This window comes from Aotus nancymaae, unplaced genomic scaffold (assembly GCF_030222135.1).
Source record: "Aotus nancymaae isolate 86718 unplaced genomic scaffold, 86718_ANA_hifiasm-v0.15.2.pri h1tg000010l, whole genome shotgun sequence".
NCBI classification, from domain to species: Eukaryota; Metazoa; Chordata; class Mammalia; order Primates; family Aotidae; genus Aotus; species Aotus nancymaae.
In genome coordinates, this window is record NW_026988421.1 from 71,728,457 (window position 1) to 71,753,003 (window position 24,547).

General features: G+C 47.7%; 1 protein-coding gene across 4 annotated transcripts; it reads left to right on the plus strand.

Annotated features, from left to right (window-relative positions):
* The first annotated feature begins 1,501 nt into the window (after window positions 1-1,501).
* PRXL2A (peroxiredoxin like 2A) lies at window positions 1,502-24,099 on the plus strand. 4 transcript variants are annotated; one of them, XM_012440401.2, is made up of 6 exons: window positions 1,502-1,581; window positions 12,843-13,005; window positions 14,780-14,871; window positions 18,194-18,334; window positions 19,682-19,846; window positions 23,020-24,099. In XM_012440401.2, the coding sequence occupies exons 2-6, from the start codon at window positions 12,861-12,863 to the stop codon at window positions 23,131-23,133; spliced, it is 657 nt and encodes a 218-aa protein (XP_012295824.1). In that variant the 5' UTR covers window positions 1,502-1,581; window positions 12,843-12,860; the 3' UTR covers window positions 23,134-24,099. The 4 variants fall into 4 exon arrangements, with proteins under 4 accessions (XP_012295824.1, XP_012295822.1, XP_012295823.1 ...); XM_012440399.3 differs by having other exon boundaries at window positions 1,508-1,581; window positions 12,826-13,005; XM_012440400.3 differs by lacking the exon at window positions 1,502-1,581 and adding an exon at window positions 6,800-6,867.
* The last annotated feature ends 448 nt before the right edge of the window (window positions 24,100-24,547 follow it).

Sequence of the window (24,547 nt, forward strand, 5' to 3'; positions counted from 1 at the left end):
GCTCTGCAGGCGAATGGCCACCTCTGATCGGCGGGCATCGGCCTGCTTTGCCACTTCACCCTACGCTGCCCTGTGACTGGTCTTTGCACTGTTACTGATAATGTCCTTTTTTTTTTTTTTTTTGAGACAGAGTCTCACTCTGTTGCCCAGGGTGGAGTGTAGTGGCACCATCAGCTGGAGTGTAGTGGCACCATCTTGGCTCACTACAACCTCTGCCTCCTGGGTTGAAGCGATTCTCCTGCCTCCGCCTCTTGAGTAGCTGGGACTACAGGTGCACGCCACCACACCCAGCTAATTTTTGTAGAGATAAGGTTTTGCCACGTTAGTCAGGTTGGTCTCGAACTCCTGACTTCAAGTGATCAGCCCGCCTTGGCTTCCCAAAGTGTTGGGATTACAGGCGTTAGCCACTGCACCCGGCGAACCACTGATAGGTCTCGTGAGTCAGCTCTGCTGTCTCTGAAAGGATGTTTTCCCAACCTCCTACTTTTTGTTTTTTTTTGTTTGTTTGTTTGTTTTGGAGACAGGGCCTCTCTCTGTTTTGTTTTGGTTGTTGTTTTTTTCTTTTTCTTTTTTCTTTTGAGACCGTCTCGCTCTGTCGTCCCTGCTGAGTGCAGTGGCGCGACCAGGCTGAGTGCAATGGCTGGATCTCCGCTCACTGCAACCTCCGCCTCCCGGGTTTAAACGATCCTCCCACCTCAGCCCCGGAGTAGCTGGAAACACAGGCGTGTGCCAACACGCCTGGCTAATTTCTGGTTTTTGTAGAGATGGAGTCTCACTATGGTGCCCAGGCTGGTCTTGAACTCCTGGGCTCAAGCGATCCTCCCAAAGTGCTGAGATTACAGCATGAGCCAGCACGCCAAGCCCAACCTCCTACTTTCCTGAAAGTGTGGGCACTTCCAACACGAGGAATAAGTGAACGCGCGGACGTGTGACAAACCCCCCCCAACGTCGCCCGGAGTCTGCAGGCTGCTCTCGTCGTTCTCTGCCCCAGAGCCAGCATTTTGGAATGAAAGGGGACGTGGGTGTAGGATAGAGGCTGGCAATTCTGAATCGGTACACACAGCATGAAGGGGCTCTTCGGAGTGTGTGGGTCCTTAAGATTCCCCCTGCCCATGGGGAGGAGGACTATCAAAAGAGCTATCCAAAACCAGGCTGAAGACTGGAGGGAAGCTGGCCGGCCTCGGCTGCAGGACAGGTGCTTCCAGACTCCATTAGTGGAGTCCAGCGCCTTCTTTTGCCCCACACAGCGCCCTAAAGAACGCGTCGGGGCCTCGGTTCGCGGACTCGAGGAGTGAACCGATCGAGCGCTGTGCATAGAACGGTCGGTGGGGGACACATTCGAGCGCCACCGGGGCTGGGAGACCGCTGCCCCGAGGTCAGCGAGGCGGGGACGGCACGGAACTCCTCCCACTGGGGGGGGCGGGTCACGTGGCGGTGGCGCGGCGGCGCGCGAGGCAGCGCAGGCGCGAAACTGCGCAGGCGCGGGGCCCGCCCCTGGGACCCTTGCGAGGGCCAGGAGGTTTGGCTCCTCAGCGCCCGGGCGTCGGGGCGGGAGAAGGCCGGCAGGAGGCGGCACTGCGGGTAGGTGGTGCGCTACCAGCTCCGCTACCAGCTCCGCGAGGCACGTGATGTCCGTAGGCGGGGCTTGCTGCAGCGTAGGTGGGGAAACTGAGGCAGGGCAGAACCGGCGGCGCGCGGTAGGATGGGTGTCGGGCTGGTGAGGCGCGCCCCTCGGGTCCGCGCCAGGTCCCCTAGGAGCCGCCGCGGCGCCGGCGCTCTCTCGGAGGACGACGCCCCCCCGCCCCGCGCGACTGCGGGTGGAAAAACCCCGCGCACAGACTTCGGAGACCCGAGGCGGGGGCGGGGCGGGGCGCTGCTGCGGCGGGCTAGGGTCCCCACTGTCCCCGCCCCCAAGCCTTGAGTGACGCCGGTGGCTCCGACCTTCGCTAATTGTTGGGACAAAGAACGGAGAAGAGGGCTCTGCCCTGGAGCGTGAACCCGGGGGCGTACCGGCTAGCCCCAGGTGCTGACCTAGCCGTCCTCGCCCCGTGCCCGTTTAGGGTCGTGTCTTTTAAGTGGGCGCGTTTTCTAGCTTCGTTCGGCATCTCGGTGGCACCTGTTCCCCCTTTTTCCCAAGGGACCGCCCGTCTTTAAATTGGGTAGGGCCCAGTTGTAAATTTCACAGCCCTGCTCAGGTCTGGAAATGAAAAGATGAGCAAAGTACCAATTGAACAGGCTGCCCCCAAGGTTGTTGCTGGAGCGGGCGGTGAAGGCGCAGGTGGAGATCGTTAGAGGCAAAGGAAGGGAACTTAACACTCAGTAGGGCCAGGGAGCACCCGGGAGTTCACGGCCGGACCGGGATTCACAGCTGCTCCTGCGCCTCTTTTCCTTACTACACCATGCTGTCTCCACAGCCCAACAACCCAGAACTCAACTTGAGTTTTTTTGTTTTATTTTAATGTATTTTCCTTTGAACCTGGCAGGTGGTATTTTTAAAAAGAAAATAATCAGGATTTGTTTTGAAAAGCTCTGTGAAGGAGTCAGCTTGAATAGTCTCCAGTGCTCCTGCGTGGGCCCAGCTTTGGAGAATGAGAATTGGGATTCCGACAGCAGACCCCGACTCCTTACCATACTCATTCATCAGAAAACTCCATTTTGTGTATAAATAACGTTTTGAGGACAATTGTTGTTCTAGAAATGAGGAAAAATTATACATCGTATTTATTGCACTTTTTGTACGGTACTTCACAGGGCACCTCCTATACATTTAATCCTTTGATTCTTGCAACTCTGTAGAAGGTAAAGGAATCATTCCCATTTTACTGATGTGAAACAGTTCCTTGTCCAGGTTTATACAGCTTGCAAGAAGTAGTTACATCTTAGGTATTCTTGGTTCGGTCTTGCCTATATCCCCCTCTTTTATAAGGGCATACCATTTAGTTGAGACCTTCTGCGTTACTCCTGAAGGGGCACAAAAGACATTTCTGATAATTGTCTCATCATTTTGTGTCATTTAAATGGTGCTCAGAAAGTTTGGATAGGACTGGAACTCTGTGGCTCAATCCCCAGCCTCTGTTCCTAAGAAATAAGGCATCTGTCCTGCTAGTTGGGTTCTTACCACTTTGTGAAATGTTGAACAGAAGCTCCAAGTTGTCTTCTGCTGAGGCTTGTGTGGCAAGAACCATCCCGAGGTGCTGTGCAGGGAGCCAGCCTCACCTCTGAGCTCAGTGACCTCTGGCACAGGGAAATTACAGCTGGACCTTTGCCTTCTCTGGTGCTGCTAGTGCAGGAGGCAGTGTTGGTTGCTGCAGGAGTAGCATGCTGGCCAGAGGGGCTGAGACAAGTGTGTTCCCAACAGACTTCGAACATTCACCAGAAAGCAGGCTTGCAGTGACACAGCTGCAGAAGTTCAGTATTTTGTGTCTGTCCTGCTTCAGAGGTCCTGTCTTCATAGGGGTGTGAGTGAATCTGAGCCCTTCAAAGAAGAGAAAGGTAATGCTGCTTTACAGTTCTCTAGTGCGTTGCTGTATTGCACATTGCTGCTCTGGTATATTCTTTATGACAACTCTTTAAAGTGCCCTTGTTTTTAAGAAGACACAGATTCAGAGGATGAGATGAACTCTCAAAGAGAGAAAAAAATAGCATTTTTTGGCTTTTAGCCCATGGTTTTTTGTGGTGTTGCCCTTGTCTTCCTATCCACACACCCATATAACTTGATGGAGCCGGTGTTCTGAGTCCTGACAGGAGACTGTGCAAATGAGAGTAGAATGGCTTGCACTTTGAGGAGCCCCTGCAGCTTGAACATGACTTAGGGGAAAAGATCTTTCCTAGCCCCCACATTCCTCACTCTTGGCTGTATCTCAGGGTTTCACAGTAGCTAATTGTGTCCTCTTGTTCTGCTTTCAGCATCTATTCAGAGGTTTCTGAATCTGGCATTTGAGAATAGGGCTGGGCCAGAACCAGGCAGACACACACCCCAAGGAGCAGAGCTGAGTGTTGGAGACTGAGACAGATAGGTGAGAGCTCATTTAAAGTGACTAGTTTTGTGGTGTTTGAAGACAAGGATAGGTGGAAGGATATCTGTTGCTCATAAGGCCCTGTGTGCCTGCATGATCAGTCTGCTAGACAAGAATGGACAGAGTCTTGTTACTATGGGGAGGAGAGGAGCAGAATGGCTTCTCATCTGAGACTGGGCAATGAGACCCTTAAGAAGACATTTGGCTTCAGATTATAAGCTCCTTACCAAGGATTGGACTTGGGAGAGGCTGATGTTCTCTCCAGGCAGCAGATTTCCCGGGCTTATTTAGGCGCAGTCTTGCTCCTAGCTTGCCTGAAGCTAGTGAACAGACTTCAAGACCTGCAGGGGCCCCACTTCTTAAGCCCAGACTCCCATGCTGTTCCAGCATCAGAGGCCACTGGCCTGTGGCTGGCTGCCCAGGACCCAGAGTGTCCAATGCAGGATAGACAGTCATGGACTGGAAGTTGGGAGACCCAGACCTGAGTCCCAGTGCAGCCACTGACAACCTGTCCTGCCCATGTGACCTTGGACTAGCCAACCTCTTCTCTGAGCCTTAGTTTTTTCATTTACACAGTAAAAGAGGAGCTGAATTAGAGCTTTGAGGGAAGGAGAGGAGACCAGAGGAGGAAGATGAAGCCTCCTTTCAAGCCTGTTCACTGAGGGCCTGAGGCAAGGAAGCTCATGTGCACTGTTAGTTTTTTGTCTCCCTCAGCACCCTTTCTTGCTTCTCCCCTGTCTCTGCCTCAGGCCAGCTCATTCTGAAGAGGGAGGATTCCCTGGGTGGGGCTGGCCTAGGCAGGTGTACTCTTGAGGTTAGAATATGACTGTCTCTACTTGTTTCAGACATGAATTAACCCACCCAGTGCTGATACTTTGTTTCATTAAGACTTCATCAGTTCTTGCCCAGTGGCAGCTCCTGGAACAGTTGGGAGTTAGGCCCAGGGAAGGAGGCAGTGTGAATGTGCGCACCCAGCAGGAGAACGGTGGTGGCAGGGGTCCCCATGGCTTTCTGGACATCAGATCCCTGTAGTTGCCATCACATGGTACTTTAGAAGCTTTGGATGTCAGAGCTGAGACAACCTCATAGAATTTCAAGTTCCTTCCTCTGTCTACACAGATGAGATCCAGGCCCTAAGTGTCTTAGCTTATGTCAGATCGCCCTGCTAGTGAGCCGTAGAGTGAGAACCCAGCCTAAGGTTACCTAAGTCCCAAGCTAGATTGTTTCCTTTAATGTCAATCCAGCCCTGTCCAAAATTACCTTTCATACTGAGCTGAAATTGAAATTGAGTAGCTATAAGTTCCAAGTCTGCCTCACTGTGGAATTCTAAGAGTAAAATTCAGATCATTTCATTAACATGTAATGCCTGATAATTACCAGGATCTGTGTTGAGTGCTGGGGATGGAAGAATGAAGACGACAACGCATTGTGCCACTGTGGTGTGGAGATAGACATGTCAATAACTAAAATTTACAAAGTCCATTTGTGCATTGTGCAGGGTTGTGAGTGTGTATGCACACGCATGCATGCTATAGAAGAGGTGAATGAGCAGTCAGTTGTTGGGGCTTTCAGGAAGGGCTTTGGAGAGAAAGTGTTATTCATGTCGGGCCTTATGAATAAGCAGGCATTTACTTGGTTGACATGGGGTGGGGGCGTTGGCATCTCGGGCAAAGGAAACAACGTGAGCAACACTTGCACAGGGAGTGGTCTGGCAAGGGTGCTGCAGTGGCAGGGATGAGGCCAGAAAGGTGAGCCGAAGCCAATCTGTGGCGGGCCCGTCAGGTGGCATGCTGAGGCGTTTCTTGTTACTGAGAGTCTGAAAGTGAGAGAAAGACATAATCAGGTTGAGGGTGCTGGGATCGCTCTGGCTACAGCATGGAAAATAAACTATAGAGGACCAGATGAGAGCCAAGCCAGGTTCAGTTCCGTGGTTCTTGAAATATGTTAGGTACAGAGTTATAGGGTCCTGGGTTTGGACAGCAGCGGTCAGGTGGAGAGGAGGATGGATAGCATATACATGTTAGAAGATGGACAGAACTTCGTGATTGAGTCGATGTGGGCAGTGAAGGCAAATGAAGGATCAAATGTGACCTCCCCATCCCCCCAGTTTCTGGCTTGAGCAGTTAACTGGATGCTTGTGTCATCCACTGAGCCAGGGAACTCCAGCAGAGAAATCAACTTTAGTTTTGGACATGGTACAACAGAGATACCTACAAAACCCTCAAGTGGAAACTTTGGGTCAGGAACAGCAATAGGGACTTGGAAGTCATTACCAAAGTGATGGGTGAAGTGCTGAAGTAGAAGAAGTTGCCCAGGAAGGGAGTGTGAGTTGAGGGAAGCCACTGATGTGGCAGAAAAGGGAGGGAAAGCAGATGAGGGGCCTCAGGCGCCAGCTGACTTTCCAGGCCTGGGGTGAGGAATGGGTCAAGGGAATAGGCTGCATAAGGAGCCACAGGGAACGGGATGTCTTCTTTTATTTCCACTAGTGTGACATGTGGGCTGTGTTAGGGGCTTTGCTTCTTTAGCCTGCACTAGATAGCAGAGAAGGAGTCTATTGGCACTTGGGAAATGTTATAATCTGCATGACTGCAAATGACTCAAAGCTTTGCTCAACTTTTTGAAGGGCTAGGGGGCCTTGGCAGCCTTCCATTTAGATGTTTTCTGGAGACTGACTGTTGGCAGCTGAAGGAGCCCCAGGGTTTCTGGGTGGCCTGGTCCTGCCTGTGTAGTGACTGAGCTTAGGGGCCTAGTCCCGCCTCCAGCCCTCCCCCTGCTGCCCGCCCAGGCCCGCCTGCTCACTTCTGGGTATGCTTCTTTGTCAGGAGAAGCAGAGGTGTGGACACTGTGGATGGTGAGTGCCTTGTTTCCAGGTTTGAACTGTCCAAGGTTAGGGTTAGAGACCATGTGAGGAGGGGAGGTGCCTTGTGTAGGGAAGAGACGGGGTCTCAAAGCTGGAAACTGAAACTGGGGAAGCGGGGGGGGGGGGGGGGCGATGTTGAGGAACCTAGAATGTTCTGACTTCAAAGTGACCTGTTTTTGTTTTTGTTAGACTTATCGATGTCACTGGGGTGGCGGGGGGAACATTAGGAACCTCCTCATGGAGTTGAGAAAAATGGGGCCTGGGGAGGAGCTGACTCAGCTTAGCCTAGGGACCCCCACTGGGTCTTCCTCTTGCCCACGTGTTCAGGTCAGAGCTGCCACTCTGAGCTGCCACAGCTGTTGTTTGTTTGTGGCCTTATCCTGCTTCACCTTCTGTGGGAGAGGGTGGATCAGATAAGCCCAGCAGTGGGGAACGGAATGCTATAGCTGTGTCAGGTGGGGGCTGGCTCTTCTGTAAACAACCCTGCTATTCTGTTTCAGAGAAACTGACCCTTTCCTGAATGGAAGTGGGGGGGATAGAAAGGGGGAGGAAAGAAAAGGAACATCTGGTGTATGGTAAATTTCCTTTAGTGTAAATATGGTTTGACTGTACATGATGACTGAAAAAAATCATACTCTTGGATCTCCAGGACCCACTTCTTTCTCTCTCTCTCTCTCTGTGTGTGTGTGTGTGTGTGTGTGTGTGTGTGTGTGAATCAACAATTACAGCAGATGTAAACCCACTTCTGAATGTGTGGGGAGGAAAGTTGGTCTTTCAAGCTTTGGAGTCCTATCCTATCCCTGTTGACTCGGATCCAGGTTGTAATACCACTGCCTGCTGGCTCTGTGACGCAGGGGAAGTTACTGAACTTCTCTGAACCTCAGTGTTAGCAGCTAAACAGGAAAATCTCTGCATCACAAAACTGCTGAGTGAATAAAATTAGGCCGTTACTGACTGGCTTCTAAGACCACTGACTGCAGAAGTATGGACGATTGCTGGCCTCCATACCTCTGCAATCTTAGAGGCCCACATGAAAATGCATTGTTCTGGCTGGGTGCAATGGTTCACGCCTGTAATCCTAGCACTTGGGAGGCCTAGGCAGGTGGATTGACTGAGCTCAGGAGTTCCAAGACCAGCCTGGGCAACATGGTGAAACCCCATCTCTACTAAAATACAAAAATTAGCTAGGCATAGCACTGTGCACCTATAGTTGCAGCTACTCAGGGGGCTGAGGCAGGAGAATTGCTAGAACCCAGGAGGCAGAGATTACAGTGAGCCAAGATGACGCCACTGCATTCTAGCCTGGGCGACAGAGCGAGACTACATCTCTTAAAAAAAAAAAAAGAAAAGAAAATGCATTGTTCTGTTTAGAAATTGAAGTTCCTTTGATAGTCCTTTTTTGTGGGTGAGAGTAATTGTGATTTCAGAATTCAGGGTCTGCTCACTGTGCAGCAACTCAGTAGTTTAAGCTTCAAGACATGCCAGGATGGGAGTTGCTTTGTAGCCCAGGGGATTTGGATAAGAGGCTAGGCCTGTGTGCTCTCCAGGTATTCCTGGAACTGAATTTTCTCTGTTTTTCTATGGCACAAGAGTGGGCTGCTACAGGCTCACTGGCTGCAGTCTGTCCATGGAGAGGCCTGACGCTCACCGCTAGTCCTGATAACACTCTCAGCATTGTGCTGCAGTGCCTGAGGATGGGGTCCACTGCCCCAGAGGGCTGATTCTCTGCTCACACTTTCAGGATCACAGTGCGGGGCTGGAAAACAGCAGTTCTGGGGGTTTTGAGGTCAAGATCTTGTACCCAGCCTTTGAACTTGAGATATGGAGATGGGGGTCTTTGGAACCCAGAAGTTTGAATTCTCAGGGTTCCTTCAACACTGACACCTGCCCCAGTCAGCCTCCTGTCTCCCAGCTTAGCTGGCTCTGTCCCAGCCTAAACTGTCCATGCTGCTTCCTGTGTCCTACACTGTCTCCAAAGCCACTTCTTTCTGGGGGTGCTTCTGTGGCTACCCAGACTGGCTCTCATTTCTGCACCACCGTAGCCTCATGCCCATACCTTGCCCAAGCTGCCTCACCTTTTCACTTGATTTTTTGTGATTTGTGTACCAGGCTCATATTTTCTTGAGGATTGTGTATCATTTCATGTCCTCCCAAATCGTCATTTATTGAATGGGTCAGTGCTGAATAAATATTTGGAAATAAATGTTGAATCTAATTGAGTTGTGCTCAGGAGCAGACATGCCAAACACCCGTCACTGGGCAGTGGGAAGGTAGAGGCTGTTTGCCTCTGAGTGCAGCAGGGGTGTGTTGGAAGAATGTGGAGCTGACGGTGAGGGGCTCTGGACTTTCTGAATGCATTGATGTGTCCCAGGAGTCAGAGTCCATTTGTGGGGTAGTTATAAGCTGGTTTTTGTATACTGACACAGAAATGCCATCAAATCTGTGATCAGAGACCATTCCGTGTGCTCCTGAGTCATATGAGTCATAAATCCAGGAACATTTTGGAAGTACATAAAGCTACAGAAATTGTTCCAGGCTCTGGGGAATCTCTTGTTTATGGCAAGCAAATAAGAGCTGTGGTTTTCCTCCTAATTGTGCTGTGAACTATAATCCAGTAATGCACAACTTTGCCACATGAAAGAATTGGAAGCAGGCCTGTGACAGGTTCTTTCCTGCTTATCCCAAGAACTTTGGCTGTCCATAAGCCATTGTCTTTGACGTTCAGTTTTATTGAATTCATTCCATTATGCACTTGTGGTGAGCATGCTGTATACCAGATGTGCGTTGAGCTAGGCATGAGAGATGCAGAGATAAACTTCAGGATGTCGCCAAAGGAGAGAAATCTGATAGGTCCAAACCAGTATGTGAGGCACATTGAAAGGATCGTGGGTGATGTTTGGGCACAGGACTGAGGAGGGGATGAATCAACACCTCTTGGGGTTGGAAGTGGGAGGCTGGAAGTAGGGGGCTGGCAGAACATCAGGGAAGCCGCCTTAAAGAGGCCTCTGAGTCGTGAAGCACAAAATGAAGTAGGATATTGCAGGCAGAGGGGTAGAGATGTGTGCGTGTCTGTAGGTGGCTGTTCTCGGGGTCATGGCAGGGGGGCCCAGCTCCCCAAAGCCAGACTGCCCGCGTGACTTGACTTTATTCTGGCAGCTTATGGGCAACCAAGCACGAAGTCCTAAATTCTTTGTTCTAAGACAATGCTTCTCGAATTTTAATGTGCTTATGAATTGCCTACCAGTCTGACTAAAAGGCAGTGTAAGATTCCTTAATTCTAAGGTGGGGGTTGAGATTCTGCATTTCTAGATGGTGCCATTTATGGGTTACATTTTGAGTAGTGGGTAATAAGAAACTTCTCTCTCAGCCCAGGTCTCTCGTGTCAGACACACCATAGCAGCACCCCCTTCTGCAACACACACATACCAATTTTCCCCTTCCCAAGTATATAGATGCCAAATTCCTCTTTCTTAGATGTTGTTTTTATTTGGTTACCCCCCTTACCTGGAACTTTTCTTCTTCTTCTTCTTCTTTTTTTTTTTTAAAAAAAAGACAAGGTCTCACTCTGTCACCTAGACTGGAGTCCTGGGCTAAAGTGATCCTCCCACCTCAGCCTCCCAGATAGCTGGACCCACAGGCATGTACCACCATGTCTGGCTAATTTTTTATTTTTATTTTTTGAGATGGAGTCTCACTCTGTCATCTAGGCTGGAGTGCAGTGGTGCAATCTCGGCTCACTGCAACCTCTGCCTCCTGGGTTCAAGCGATTCTTCTGTTTCAGCCTCCTGAGTAGCTGGGACTACAGGCACCCACCATCACACCTGGCTAATTTTTGTATTTTTAGTAGAGACAAGGTTTCACCATATTGGCCAGGCTGGTCTTAAATTCCTGACCTGGTGATCCACCTGCCTCAGCCTCCCAAAGTGCTGGTTATTACAGGAGTGAGCCACCATGTCCGGCTGGTAATTTTTTATAGACAGGGTTCTGCCATGTTGTACAAGCTTGTTTCAAACTCCTGGGCTCCAGCAGCCCTCCTGCCTCAGCCTCCCAAAATGCTTGGATTATAGGCATGAGCCACCATACTCAACCAAGATTCTCTCTTATTCCTTTTTTTTAAAAAAACAAATTTTAGATTCATGGGGTACATATTCATATTTGTTATGTGGGTATACTGTGTAGTAATGGAGACTGGGCTTCTAGTGTACCCATTATCCAAATAGTGAACCTTATACCTGGTAGGTAATTTTCACCCCTCACCTCCCTGCCTTCCACCCTCCCCTCTTCGGGAGTCCCCAGTGTCTGTTATTTCCATCTTTATGTCCATCTGTACCCATTGATTAGCTCCCACTTGTAAGTAGAACATGTGGTATTTGATTTTCTGTTTCTGGGTTAATTCACTTAGGATAATGGTCTCTGGCTCCATCCATGTTGCTGCAAAGGCTATGATTTCATTCTTTTTTATGGCTGCCTCTTTTATTTCTTAAATATGAATTTCCAGGTGGCTTCAATGCTAGTTTGGACTACCTTTTCCTCCCAAAGTCACCACCGAGTCACTCCCATCCCCACCTCATGCAGTGTACCCCTCACAGCCCCCACCCTTGGCAGTGACATTCAGATTTCCAGGGCCTTTCCTGATCCTTTGGAGACATCCTCTCCCGGCCACAAGTCCTGCAGGGGAGAGTTGAATCGGAGGTTCGATGGGCTGGGGTGAGGTGGGCCACACAATTACCTCCCCCACTGCCTGGCCTATCCCCAGTGATCTAAGCACACAGAAGCAGGCTAGTACTTACGGAGGAAGGCACCAGTGTATGCCAGAGCTTAGGATGGTGTGAGGACCAAATGGAAAGATAGATACTCTAAGTGTTTGTGGGAGAAGGAAGGCTAGAGGGGGTACCTTGTGGGCTGCTTCCAGGAGCTCCCACCTAGAGGCACAAGTCTTCCTAGCTGGAGGGATCCTCAGTGAGGCACCCAGGCAGAAGCTGGGAACAAGGCTGAATTCTGACAGAACCCGCCTGGAGCTCCATTTCAGTTGCAGAGACGTTATGCAGCTATCTTTTGCCCAGCCTCCTCTGAGGCAGATGCCATAGGACCTCCTCTTTCTGATACAATACCTGCATTTGTCTGGCAGACATCTGTGTAGTTCTGTTCACGGTAGAAAAACGTCAGATTACATACCAGTGCTTAACGGTGGCCTTCAGTAGGTGGTACTTCAGAGAATGTTTGCTTTCTTATCGACTGTGGTTTCATGTATTCTCTGTATTTGTTTTTTGTTTGTTTGTTTTTACTATAAACATTTTGTTTCTACACTGTGGGAGAAATAAAGCTCTTGTCAATTGGGAGAAATTACTGCCTGCCTACCATTAATGAGGCCCTGCTAGATACTGGCTGGGGCCTTGATGACTAGGATATGGTCCCTATTTCTGGAGGGTCCTCAAACTAAAGAGGAAAGAAGACAGGGGAACAGAACAGTGTGATTGGTGTCCTAAGTATCCTCCGATTACAGAAGAGAAAGCTGCCCCTACCCAGGGAGGCGATAGCTGAGCCACCTGGATTGTGAGGAAGAATCGGGCATTGATGAGAAGGGGAATGAGGAAGTAGTCTGCCTACAGGGAACATAGCTCGACACAGCTCCATAGAGCTGGGGGCTGCAACCTGGGGCATGAGAAGAGAGAGCAGCAAGGGAAGCGTTTGAGAAGGCTGTCCTTTGTCATCACTCCTGACGCCCTGGTGAGCTCCATGGTGCAGAAACCTCCATGTGTGTGCTGCATTCCCAAGTTCTGGTGGCAGCAGGTGCTTAGCAGCCCTTGTCCAGTCTCGCCTCTGACACTGCTGCTCCCCTCCCCTCCCCTGACCCCTGGTTGGCTGTCCTGCCAGAGCCTTTCCTGGGAGATGAAATTCCAGCTACCCTGTGGGAGCAGTAACGCCTTCTTCCTTCCTCTCAATCTCCAGAAATGTCTTTCCTCCAGGACCCAGGTTTCTTCACCATGGGGATGTGGTCCATTGGTGCGGGAGCCCTGGGGGCTGCTGCCTTGGCATTGCTGCTGGCCAACACAGACGTGTTTCTGTCCAAGCCTCAGAAAGCGGCACTGGAGTACCTGGAGGATATTGACCTGAAAACACTGGAGAAGGGTAAGTGGTGACCCTTCAGGTCTCAGTACTTTCCCGAGGAGCTGGGATACAGGCGTACTTACTGTTTTCTTTCTAAACTCTCTGCTTTTTTAATTGAAAAGATAATATAACAACATTAGGAAAGATTTAATAACACTTTTTAAACCAGCAATAATTCTATTACCCTAACACAGTAATTATTTTTATTTTGGCATATTCCTTTCCATGGTACATATTAGTACATAATTGTGCTTGGTGTAGGTGCTATTTTACATTTTAGCTTTTCTTATCAAAAGCAGTTTTCATTCTCTATTGTTATCTCTATAACTATAATGATAAATTGCTCCATAATATTTAGTGGTAATTACAACCTTTTGCTAAACCAGCCCTACCAGAGTATACTCTGAGGAATTTCAGGCTTGTGGGATCATCAAACTAAAAGGAGCTCCTGAGTGAATAAGTGTGAGAGACACTGTTTATCCAATTCCATACTCCTGATGCTCGGCACAGATATATGTTTATTAGAATAAGGCGTCTGGATTGCTGCTGATTTGGGCATGGTTGGCCCCTCCCTGTGATGAAGCCACAGTGTCTGAAGAAGCACTTCAAGCACTTCAAGGTCACCTGTTAGAGCAGACCTGCCTGTCTGCCTCTTCTGGGGGACCCCTAGAGTGCATCGTAGACAGCTGAGAGCCACACACTCACATGTGTTAGTTCTGCTTCCTTGCTGTGTGCTCTCAGTGTTAGAGCTGTAGCTTGGTGGGATTTCAGTCATGCTAGTGGTGTGGAAGAGAGTTTGAGTAGTGAAGGTCTCATTGATGGCGTGGTCACCATGTTAGCTCCCCCAGGTGGAAGTCCTCGTCATCTGTTCAATAAGTAAGGCAGCTTGCCAAAGGAAGGCAGAAGATTGTGCAGATTCATAGTAGGTCACCTTAGTAAGATACTAAGAGAGATCTGTTAAAGCTTTGTTCAACTCACGGTTTTCCAATCTTATTTGATTATAGACTCTTCTCCCCACTCCGTTACCCAACTGACCCCAACTTTTTTTTCCACATAACATTCCACAGGAACATGGATCCCACTGGGAAATACTAAAATAATAAGGGCTCATATTTATTGAGCCCTTACTAACTCTATTACCAAACACTGTGGTGAGCACTTTTATATTCATCTTTCAATATGCCCTGTAGCCTAAAGTGGAGCTGCGAGATATTTGCATTTTACAAATGAGGAAGCTGAGGTTCAAAGAGCAAAAATAACTTGCCCAGGGTTACGCAGTTAGATTCAAACTTATTTGGACCTTAGAGCTGGGCTTGAACTACAGTACTGTACTACCCCAAAGTGTTTTACTGCTCGGCATCTTCTGTCCTCCTCTGTTAATAATATTGCAGTTAACATATTTAGGTTAAAAATTTGAGACCTTTTCAGTTTGGGCCATGTTTCTGCTCTAAAGGATTATTTTACAATATCTGATGACATCAGCAATAGACGAAATAGCCATTTTTCCAGAAATGTTCCACTTTTGAATGTTCAGGTTGGAAAAAGGATGTTTATGGTGGGAGGGACCGACTGGGCATATAATAGGATTGTTAAGCTTGGTTAACTTTCCTCAAGAAGGTAATTATTCCGTCTGTTTGTGTTTTGTGTGTGTCTTTTCCCACATGTGAAATGCCTGTCCGTGGCCTCTGTTAGCCCTGGTCTCTGACCTCGGCTGGACTTCGTGTGGTTCATGAGCTGCTTAGTGATGGGGAGTGAGCTGGGAGGAGATATTGAATTTCCTTTTTTTCTGCCTTAGAACCAAGGACTTTGAAAGCAAAGGAGCTATGGGAAAAAAATGGAGCTGTGATTATGGCTGTGCGGAGGCCAGGCTGTTTCCTTTGTCGAGAGGTGAGTGCCGATTCAGAGAAAAAGATCCTGGCAAGTAGGGGCCAGTGCTTTCCAGCCAGATCCAAGGGCCAGCTTTAGCCTTTTACCCACACTGGTCTGTTCTGTTGTTTGCTGTAGGTATTTTTTTGATTTGTGCTTTATTTCTGTTTTTTTAACAACTCAGCCTCTCCTACTGGGGTTAGCAACACATCTGACTTTCCCTTAGTATTCCCAGGCCTTTCACCCTGTGCTGTACCTTCTGAGTCCTAGACCATCTTCCTGTTTAATCAACAGCAAGGACCAGGTCCAATTCCTTGCTCCTGATGCTCAGCACAGACATAGGAGGTGCCTGGATTGAACCTGATTCAGCTGTCATCAGCCCCTCCCTGTGATATAGCTGCAGTGTCTGAGGAAGCACTTCAAGATCACCTGTTAGAGCAGACTTGCCTGTCTCCCTCTTCTTGGGGAGCCCCTACAGTACATCGTGGACAGCTGAGAGCCACACAAATGTTAGCTCAGCCTCCTTGCTGTATGCTCTCGGCATTGAATCTGTAGCTTAGTGAGATTTCAGTCATGCCAGTAGTGCATTTGGCATGAGAGTTTGTTGAAAGTTAGAGCTCACTGACTGGGTAGTCTCCAGGTTGGCTCCTCGAAAGGAAGACATCATCATCTGTTTGTAAGTAAGGGAGCTTATCAGTGGAAGGCAGGATCTGTGATTGTTGAAACACGAAATGCTAATGTCAGAAGGAACATTGCAAATACTTGGGTCTAGCCTTGTCCCTTTATAGGTGGGAAAACTGAGGACCAGAGTGGTTAGTGGCCTGTTTATAGTCACATAGCCAGTCAGTGGCAGAAGACCCAGATTCTGAAATTACTGCCCTGCCTGGGAGAAAACTGGGAATGATAGTCCTCCTGCTCTTGAGACAACTTTGCATCTCAAGCAGTGGCTGTGGCCCTGTCCAAATTTTCATCCTCATTCCCCTGGTTGCCCTCCCTGACCCTGAGGCATTGCCTTTCAACCTTGCTGATCTCTCCATGCTTGGGCTGTGCTTGTGTGGTTGGGCTGGTGAAGAACCCACTTGTGCTGCTGGATGCATGTGATGCCTGCAGTACCCTACCCCCGGGGCACTGTGTGCCTGCTGTCTCAATGGGTCCTCACCATAGCCCTTGGAAATAGAGCTTATTGTATCACTTTCATTTTATTATTTTCATTACAGAGGAGGAAATAGGTACAGAGGTTGTAACAAAGCCACACTGATCGGGGAGATGTATTAATTTCCTATTGCTATCACAAATTACCTCAAACTCAACGTCTTTAACCAGCACAAATTTGTCTCGTAGTTCTGAAGGTCAGAATTCTTAAGCGGAATCTGGTTGCATTCCTTCTGAAGGCTGTAGGGGAGAATCCATTTCTTTTGCCTTTTCCAGCTGCTAGAGGCCACCTATATACATTGGCTTATGGCCCCTTCCTCTGTTTTTAAGTCAGCAATGGCTGGTAAGTCAGCAACAGCATGGAAGCCTGTTCTGACTTGATTTCTCAGGTCCATTAAAACCCAGAAGTTTCCAAGAGCAACAGCTCTCCCTAATTACAACCTGTTTCCCTCTGTACTGGTCTGTGCTCTCATAGAACATTTAGTGGAAACTTACGTTTCCATAAAGATGGGTGGATGGTAGTCTGAGTTATTTTGAGTGGCCCAAATAGTAGGTAGTGACTCAGTTTACACGTCATGACTTTGTATCGTGCCATACCAGGAGTAAAGAGCCAGGAAAAGTAAGTAAGACCTTTCATCTCAGCCAGGTGCAGTGGCTCACGCCTATATTCCCAGCACTTTGGGAGGCTGAGGTGGGAAGATCACTTGAGCGCAGGAGTTTGAGACCACCCTAGGCAACGTAGCAAGACCCTGTCTCTACAAAAAAAAAAAAAGAAACCAGGCATGGTGGTGTGCACCTATAGTCCCAGCTTCTCAGGAGGCTGAGGCAGGAAGATTGCTTGAGCCCAGGAGGTTGGGGCTACAATGAGCTATGATTGTGCCACTGTAGCTGGGTGACAGAGCAAGACTCTCAAAAAGAAAAAAAAGGCCAGGTGCGGTGGCTTGCACCTGTATTCCCAGCACCTTGGGAGGCCACGGCAGGTAGATCACTTGAGGTTAGGAGTTCAAGACCAGCCTGATGAAACCCTATCTCTACTTAAAATACAAAAAATTAGCCAGGCATGGTGGCATGCACCTGTAATCCCAGTTACTCAGGGGGCTGAGGCATGAGAATCACTTGAACCCAGAAATTGGAGGCTGCAGTGAGCCAAGATTGTGCCACTGCATGCTAGCATGGGGGAACAGCATGGGCGACGGAGCGAGACTCCATCTCAAAAACAGACAAATGACCTTTCATATCACAAGCAGGTGGTTTTTTATTATATCATACACTGTGGTCCTCTATTCTGGGGCAAAATTTGCCATTCACTGAAGTTCTTGATAAATATAATCAATTCTGCCTCATGAGTTGTCTTTTTTCTTACTCTAGAAAATAAATGAAAAATTAAATGTAGTTGCAACCATACAACAGCGTATTTATATTGGAGATGAGTAGGCTGCGTTTAAAAGGATTTCCTGCTGATTCTTTAATTCTGACACCAAATGTGAAAAAAGGATTGAGTTCTTCATGTTGAGCTTTACCATGACTCATGCAGTTTCCTTCCATTCATCTAGCATACAGTTTCTGAGGGTCAAGGGTGTCTCTCAGCTCAGCTGCATTCTCCCCATTGTCCCCCTTCAAATCTTCCCACCTGGTAGTTAGCACCTATTTTATATCCAGCCATGTTCTAGGCACTGAGGATTCCAAGAAATGGAAGACATAGTTTCTAACTGTTAGAAACATTTGGGAATCTAACAGACAACACTCAACTTAGTGATAACATGCAGACTCAGTACAGAAAATGTCACCGAACAGGGAAGATAGGATATGCACAGAGAAGCAGGGCTTTTCTCCAGGGTGGACTAGCCAGGGATATATTTCTAGAATAGGGATACCTTTCCAGAGGGTAGGGCTGAGCTGAAGATAGAAAGGAAGGTTATGGCCAGAGAAGCGTGTGTCTGCTGGGCCCTTGTGTTAGTTTGGTCTAGTGCAGGGAAGGGGCTGGGAGATGAGGTAGGAGAGAAGCATTGTGGGCAGGAGTGTTTGGGTATGGCTGCTCCCAAGCTCTGGCAAGACAGCAATAACAGGAGCCTCGTCTCTGCTTCCCACTGGAGAAGACAAGAAGCCTGGGCTGCAGAAGGAACCCAGCACTCTGTGTGGAGGTCCAGAGCCAACTGAGACAGAGGTCCCTGAACCCCTGTATCATCCACAGGAAGCTGCGGATCTGTCCTCCCTGAAACCCAAGTTGGACGAGCTTGGCGTCCCCCTCTATGCAGTGGTAAAGGAGCACATCAAGACTGAAGTGAAGGATTTCCAGCCTTATTTCAAAGGAGAAATCTTCCTGGATGAAAAGGTGTGTGTGCTGGGCACCTTTTAGACACAGACTGCTGGGGATTGTGCTCAGGTGTGGAGAATCGGGCGGCCCAGGTATGTCTGACCTGGAGCTAGAGGCTGGCCTCCCCTTCAGCTGCCCTCAACTTGCAAGGCATTTTTCAACCCCCTGAACAGGGCATGATCAGACATTTTAAAGCTGTCCTCTCAATTATAGACAGTCCCTGACCCTCTGATGGTTTGACTTACGGTCTTTCAACTTTATAATTGTGTGGAAGTGATAGGCATTTAACTTCTGCATTTCTTCAAGAACCCATATAGCCATTTTGTTTTTCACATTCAATATTCGGTAAACTACATGAGTTATTTACCGCTTCATTATAAAATAGGCTTGTGTTAAATGATTTTACTTAACTATAATTAATGAGAGTGTTCTGAGCATGTTTAAGGTAGTCTAGGCTAAGCTGTGATGTTAGGTTAGGTGCCTTAAATGCATTTCAATATAAGATATTTCAACTTATGATGGTTTTATAGGGACATAACCTCATTGTAAGTTGAGCATATGTATTACTTGAGCCTTCCCTGCAGTGTGAACTGGGAGAGTAGGAAATAGCTAAAACTCCAACAGGGTTCTCTACTGTTGGGGGCCTAGCACAAAGCCCCACAACCCATCCCTTAATTTATTTACTTCTTTCTCTTCTGCTCCCACCTCTGCAGAATGTAGCACTGTTACCATCCTGTTAGGTGCAAGACTAGTGAGAAGTTAGAGTCAGAATTGAAAGCTACGGATGTCTCCCTAAGTTGGGCCTACTTTGAGTTCAGAAACTGGACCCAGCAGGGTTCTGTTTCCTTGGGCAGTTGAGAGTGGACCTGGATGGGCTGGGCATGGTGGCTCATGCCTGTAATCCCAGCACTTTGGGAGGCCAAGGTGGGCAGGTCACTTGAGGTCGGGAGTTTGAGACCAGCCTGGCCCACGTGGTCAGGAGAAAGCCCATCTCTACTAAAAATTCCAAAATTAGCCAGGCCTGCTGAAGGGCACTTATAATCCCAGCTACTTGGGAGGCTGAGGCAGGAGAATCACTTGAACCTAGGAGGCAGAGATTGCAGAGAGCCGAGATTGCGCCATTGCACTCCAGCCTGGATGACAGTGCAAGACTCCCATCTGAAAAAAAAAAAAAAAAAAAAAAAAAAAAACAGAAAAAAAGAGTCGACCTGGGTGGGGGTGGTATGTATATTGGGTGGGAGAGAAGACGAGCCAGCAGGCCTTGAGTCTTTGCCTCAGAACCAATGCCCAGTCAGGAGCCTTTCCTCCCTGGGGAAGGCAGGCATGTAGACTACTCATATGGGATCTGTCTTTCTCACTCCGTAGAAGAAGTTCTATGGTCCACAAAGGCGGAAGATGATGTTTATGGGATTTATCCGTCTGGGAGTGTGGTACAACTTCTTCCGAGCCTGGAATGGAGGCTTCTCTGGAAACCTGGAAGGAGAAGGCTTTGTTCTCGGGGGAGTTTTTGTGGTGGGATCAGGAAAGCAGGTAAGTTCTTGGTATTTACTTGTGGGTCTGTAGGTGTCTGTGTCTGTGAGCCTGAGACCCCAACCAGAGGCTGGAGTGGAGGTTGACTTTCCCTGTTTTGGGTCTCCTAGCCTTTCTAGCAAGCCAGGGAACATGTAGAAGGCAAGGGAAGGCAGTTGTTGTTTATCACACATCTTTCTCTGCTAATACCTCATACTTGAATCTGCTCCCTCATTACAGTGACACCATGAGACAGTTTGATCATTTTGCAGACAAGGAACTTAGAACTGAGAAGGGATGAGCAATTACACAAAGAGCACAGCCCATTGGTGGCTATTTTGGGGCTGAGCCCAGGTTTGCTGACTTGAAGTTTGTTTTCTGTGCTTGAACAGAAGCATAGTTTTATTCTGTTTATGAATTTACTCCCTTGCAGTATTCCAGGCCACCGTGGATGGATGGCAGAAAAAAAAACTGAGAAGGAAAGAAGGAATAGAACCAGGCCTAATTACGGGAAGTAACAAGGAGGTGGCAGGAAGACAATGCTTTTCCCTGTGGGGGGTCTTGGTGTCAGGGCTGGCCTAGGAAAGGTATCTGACTCCTCTGCAAACAGGCTATTATCATAGTTCTGGTTGTGAAGCTCCAGAAGCAGCATGGAGTCCTAGGGGAAGGTGTGGAAAGGAGGGATGGGATCTCTGTAGGCCCAAGAGCCAGGTGGGCAGTTGTTCATATCAGAGTATAGACAGCCTTGAGCCATGGTGGCTCCCCCTGCCCTGGAAGGTGGTGTCAGCAGAGGCCAGGAAGATGTGTAGCAGGGATAGGGCAAAATGGATGAGGGGGCTGGGCACGATGACTCACACCTGTAACCCCAGCACTTTGGGAGGCTGAGGCAGGTAGATCACTTGAGGCCAGGAGTTCGAGACCAGACCAGCCTGGCCAACATGGCGAAATCCCGTCTCTACTAAAGAAAAAGTTTAAAAATTAGCCAGGTGTAGTGGTGTGCTTCTGTAGTCCCAGCTACTTGGGAGGCTGAGGCAGGAGAATCACTTGAACCTAGGAGGCAGAGGCTGCAGTGAGCTGAGATTGTGCCACCACACTCCAGCCTAGGTGACAGTGAGACTCCATCTCAAAAAGTAGATGAGGGAAAGATATGGGAGAAGGACCTGGAAGCTGGTACCTGAGTTCTAGGCCTGTCTCTGTCAACCTTGGACGTAACATTAATGTGTAGAAAGTGTTTTATTTCTGTAGAAAGATGGGGTTTATCTGCATTGTTGGATCTCACTATTGATGTTGATAATTACATACTCTTCCCAATTTGTGAGGAATAAAAGGGAATAGAAATCCTTCAAGTTTAAGCTTTATTTCTTAGGTTTTCATTTTACAGCTTGGTAACTGATTCACTTGACAGTATTAGAAATTTAGAATAAATTGGTATCTGATGTAACATAAACCTATTTGCTAATTTTCTGGTAAATCTGTCAAAATGTCTTAGTAATAACGGTTGCCACTGAGTGCCTGTCTTGTTCTACATGCTCATATACGTGATCTCACGTCTTCCTCACAACCAGTCTGGGATGTTAGGTGTTTTTATTCCCATCTACATATACAGTAGGGGGCCTAGAGATTCAAAATAACTCAGGCAAAGACACAGCTAAGTGATACAATGGAAATGAAACTTAGGAACTCAAATCTGTTGAACTCCTGGGACCCTTCCCTGCCCTGCCCCGAGCCTCTCCTTGGAGGTGGTTCCCAGCCGCCCCTTCTTGATGTCCTTATGCTTGGGCAGGCCACTTCCCCAGAGGGTTGTCCATCCTCTTCCTACTCTGGCATAGTGGGGTTCTTTCACCTACTCGCCTCTGCCTTCTCATGGCCTCTGGGGCAGGGGTGGGCATGCCTGCCAGCCTTTTCTTGCCTGGCAATGACTCATCTGTGCTCAGGGGCCCTACTGGCACATTTCTGATGTTGCTAGGTGTGTTGTTTAACTTCGTTGGTATTCCCTGGAGCTCCTGGCCTTCATTCTCCCAGGTGGAAGGTTAACTGGCTAGCTGAGATTCAGGATTTACCTCAGTTCTTGTTGGGTATAGAGCTTTTGTAGTCTAAAATTGGGGGTGGTGGGATTTCCTTTTTTTTCATTTTTGAGATGAAGTTTTGCTCTTGTTGCCCAGGCTGGACTGCAATGGCACAATCTTGGCTCACTGCAAACTCTGCCTCCCAGGTTCAAGTGATTCTCCTGCCTCAGCCTCCCCAGTAGCTAGGATTACAGGCACCTGCCACCACACCCAGCTAATTTTTATATTTTTAGTGGATATGAGGTTTCACCATATTGGCTAGGCTGGTCACGAACTCCTGACCTCAGGTGATCCACCCGCCTTGGCCACGCAAAGTGCTGGGGTTACAGGCATGAGCCACCACGCCCGGCCTATTCTTAGTATTTATAATGTCTGTATTACGGTTTATTGAGCAAGTAAATATAATTTTCTGATCTGCTTCCCTGTAATCACCACAGTGTGGTGGGACTTTTAAGTCTTTATAAATAATGACACAGCATATTTACAGATTTTCTTTTTAAGATGTAATGGATCAAAGAACTCTAACAAGGATTCCTTGATGCTGATCTCAAACATGTTATTTTGTCTCTTTTACCACCTTCGACTTTAGGTAACTTTGGGGAATCCTGTGTCTTAGTGCATTTTTCTTCACTGTATGAGAAGAGAGTGGCTTCCAGTTTCTTAGGAAGACTAAAGGAAAAAGAGGGTCTCTCTTTTAGATGGTCATTCAGTGCCTTCCAAAGTCTAATCTCTGAGCTCCACTTCCACACCTTGGGGCCTTTCTATGTTAGCTTCATTTTTTTTCTCATCACCTGATAACATTCTTTTATCTGCATCTCTACCTATAGACATCCTGGTTACCCTCCATGCTTTATCATCTGTGAGCCCTTCCCTGATTGCCCTTGTCATGCTTAATCACTCCTGACTTCCTGCTTCCAGAGAGCTGCTGGTACAGGCCAGATAGAAGTGGCCCTCCTTAATTTATCTTCCCCAAAGACTGAACTCCACGAGGGCAGGAGCCGGGCCATACTTGGATCTGTGTTCTTTGCTGTTCAAGCACAAGGCTTGACAGACAGCTGGCCCTCGATGTCTCTCTGATGAATGAATGACTTAGAATGAAGACTGACATTACCTCTTGTTTCCTTTTAGGGCATTCTTCTTGAGCACCGAGAAAAAGAATTTGGAGACAAAGTAAACCTACTTTCTGTTTTGGAAGCTGCTAAGATGATCAAACCACAGACTTTGGCCTCAGAGAAAAAATGATTGTGTGAAACCGACCAGCTCAGGGATAACCAGGGGCATTCAGCTGTGTTCATGGGATGTGTTGTTTCCACTTGTGTCCCTCAGGAGTGAGAAACCCACTTATACTCTATTCTTAGTATGGATAATTAATGTATTTTAATACTCTGTTTAGGCCCAGTAAGACAAAATAGCCCCAAAACAAAACTGACAGAAATCTAAAAAAGTAATGAGAATTATTAACCTAGAAAATATGAAACTTAAAATTGACTGCTGGGCTGGGCTTGGTGGCTCACGCCTGTAATCCTAGCACTTTGAGAGGCCGAGGTGGGGTGGGCAGGTCACTTGAGATCAGGAGTTTGAGACCAGCTTGGGCAGTTTGGCAAAACCCTGTCTCTACTAAAAATAAAAAAACCAGCCAGGCGTGGTGACGTGCACCTGTAGTCCCAGCTACTCGGGAGGCTGAGGTAGGAGAATCACTTGAACCTGGAAGCTAGAGGTTGCAGTGAGCCAAGATCAGGCCACTGCACTCCAGCCTGGGTGACTGAGACTCCATCTCAAAAAAAAAAAAAAAAAATTGCTGTGCCTGATTACAAATGTGTATGGTGTTTGAGTGCTGGTGTTTGAGTGCTGGTGTTTGAAATTATTTTTCTTTTCGGGTCTTCAAAAACCTAAGAAAAGTGATGACTGACTTGAAGATTACAGAATTTAAGGTTTTTTTGGCTTCTGTGTTTTCTATTAATAATTTGATTCATAATGTCAAAGTAGTACTTTCATAATAGAATTGGCATGCTCTGGGATAGTTTGACAAAGGTAAATTATAAAGTGGAATCTCTTGTTTCATTGTCTTCCATTCTAACCTCAGAGATTTGTTTCTCTAGAAGAAATGACCATCTCTGGCTTTAATAAAATTATGCATCAGCATAATAAAATCACCTGTATGTATAAGCTTTTCTGATAAAACTAATAATAAAAATATATTTACCATAATGCTGGCTGAAAGTAAAAAATCAGCATTCTCCATGGCTGAGGGGTAAAGTGCCTGTGGGAATTCCTCTGGTTATAGTAATCTAAGTGGTTTGAAAATGACCAGAAAAATTCATCCCATCATTCATGTTAGTAATTTTGCTGTCTTTCCTAGAGGAATGACTTTGGTGTTTAAAATTGGTAACTCTTTTTCTCTTGGTCTTTTAGCCTAACATGACAAATCAGGAAAAGAAAAGACAGAGGATGAAATATACTTAATTTCATAATCTTCTGTGTTTGAATTTTGTTGTGTAAGTTTGAGTGAGATCAGCAAGAGCTACCAGGGAGCTCGGGTGCATCAAGGCATCAAACTGGCCCAGGAGTAGAAAGGTGGAGGTAGAAATAGGAAATAGTGTTTACCCAGAGGACCAGCCCAGCTAGGAGGAGAAGGAGTCAGTGTTTACCCCAGAAA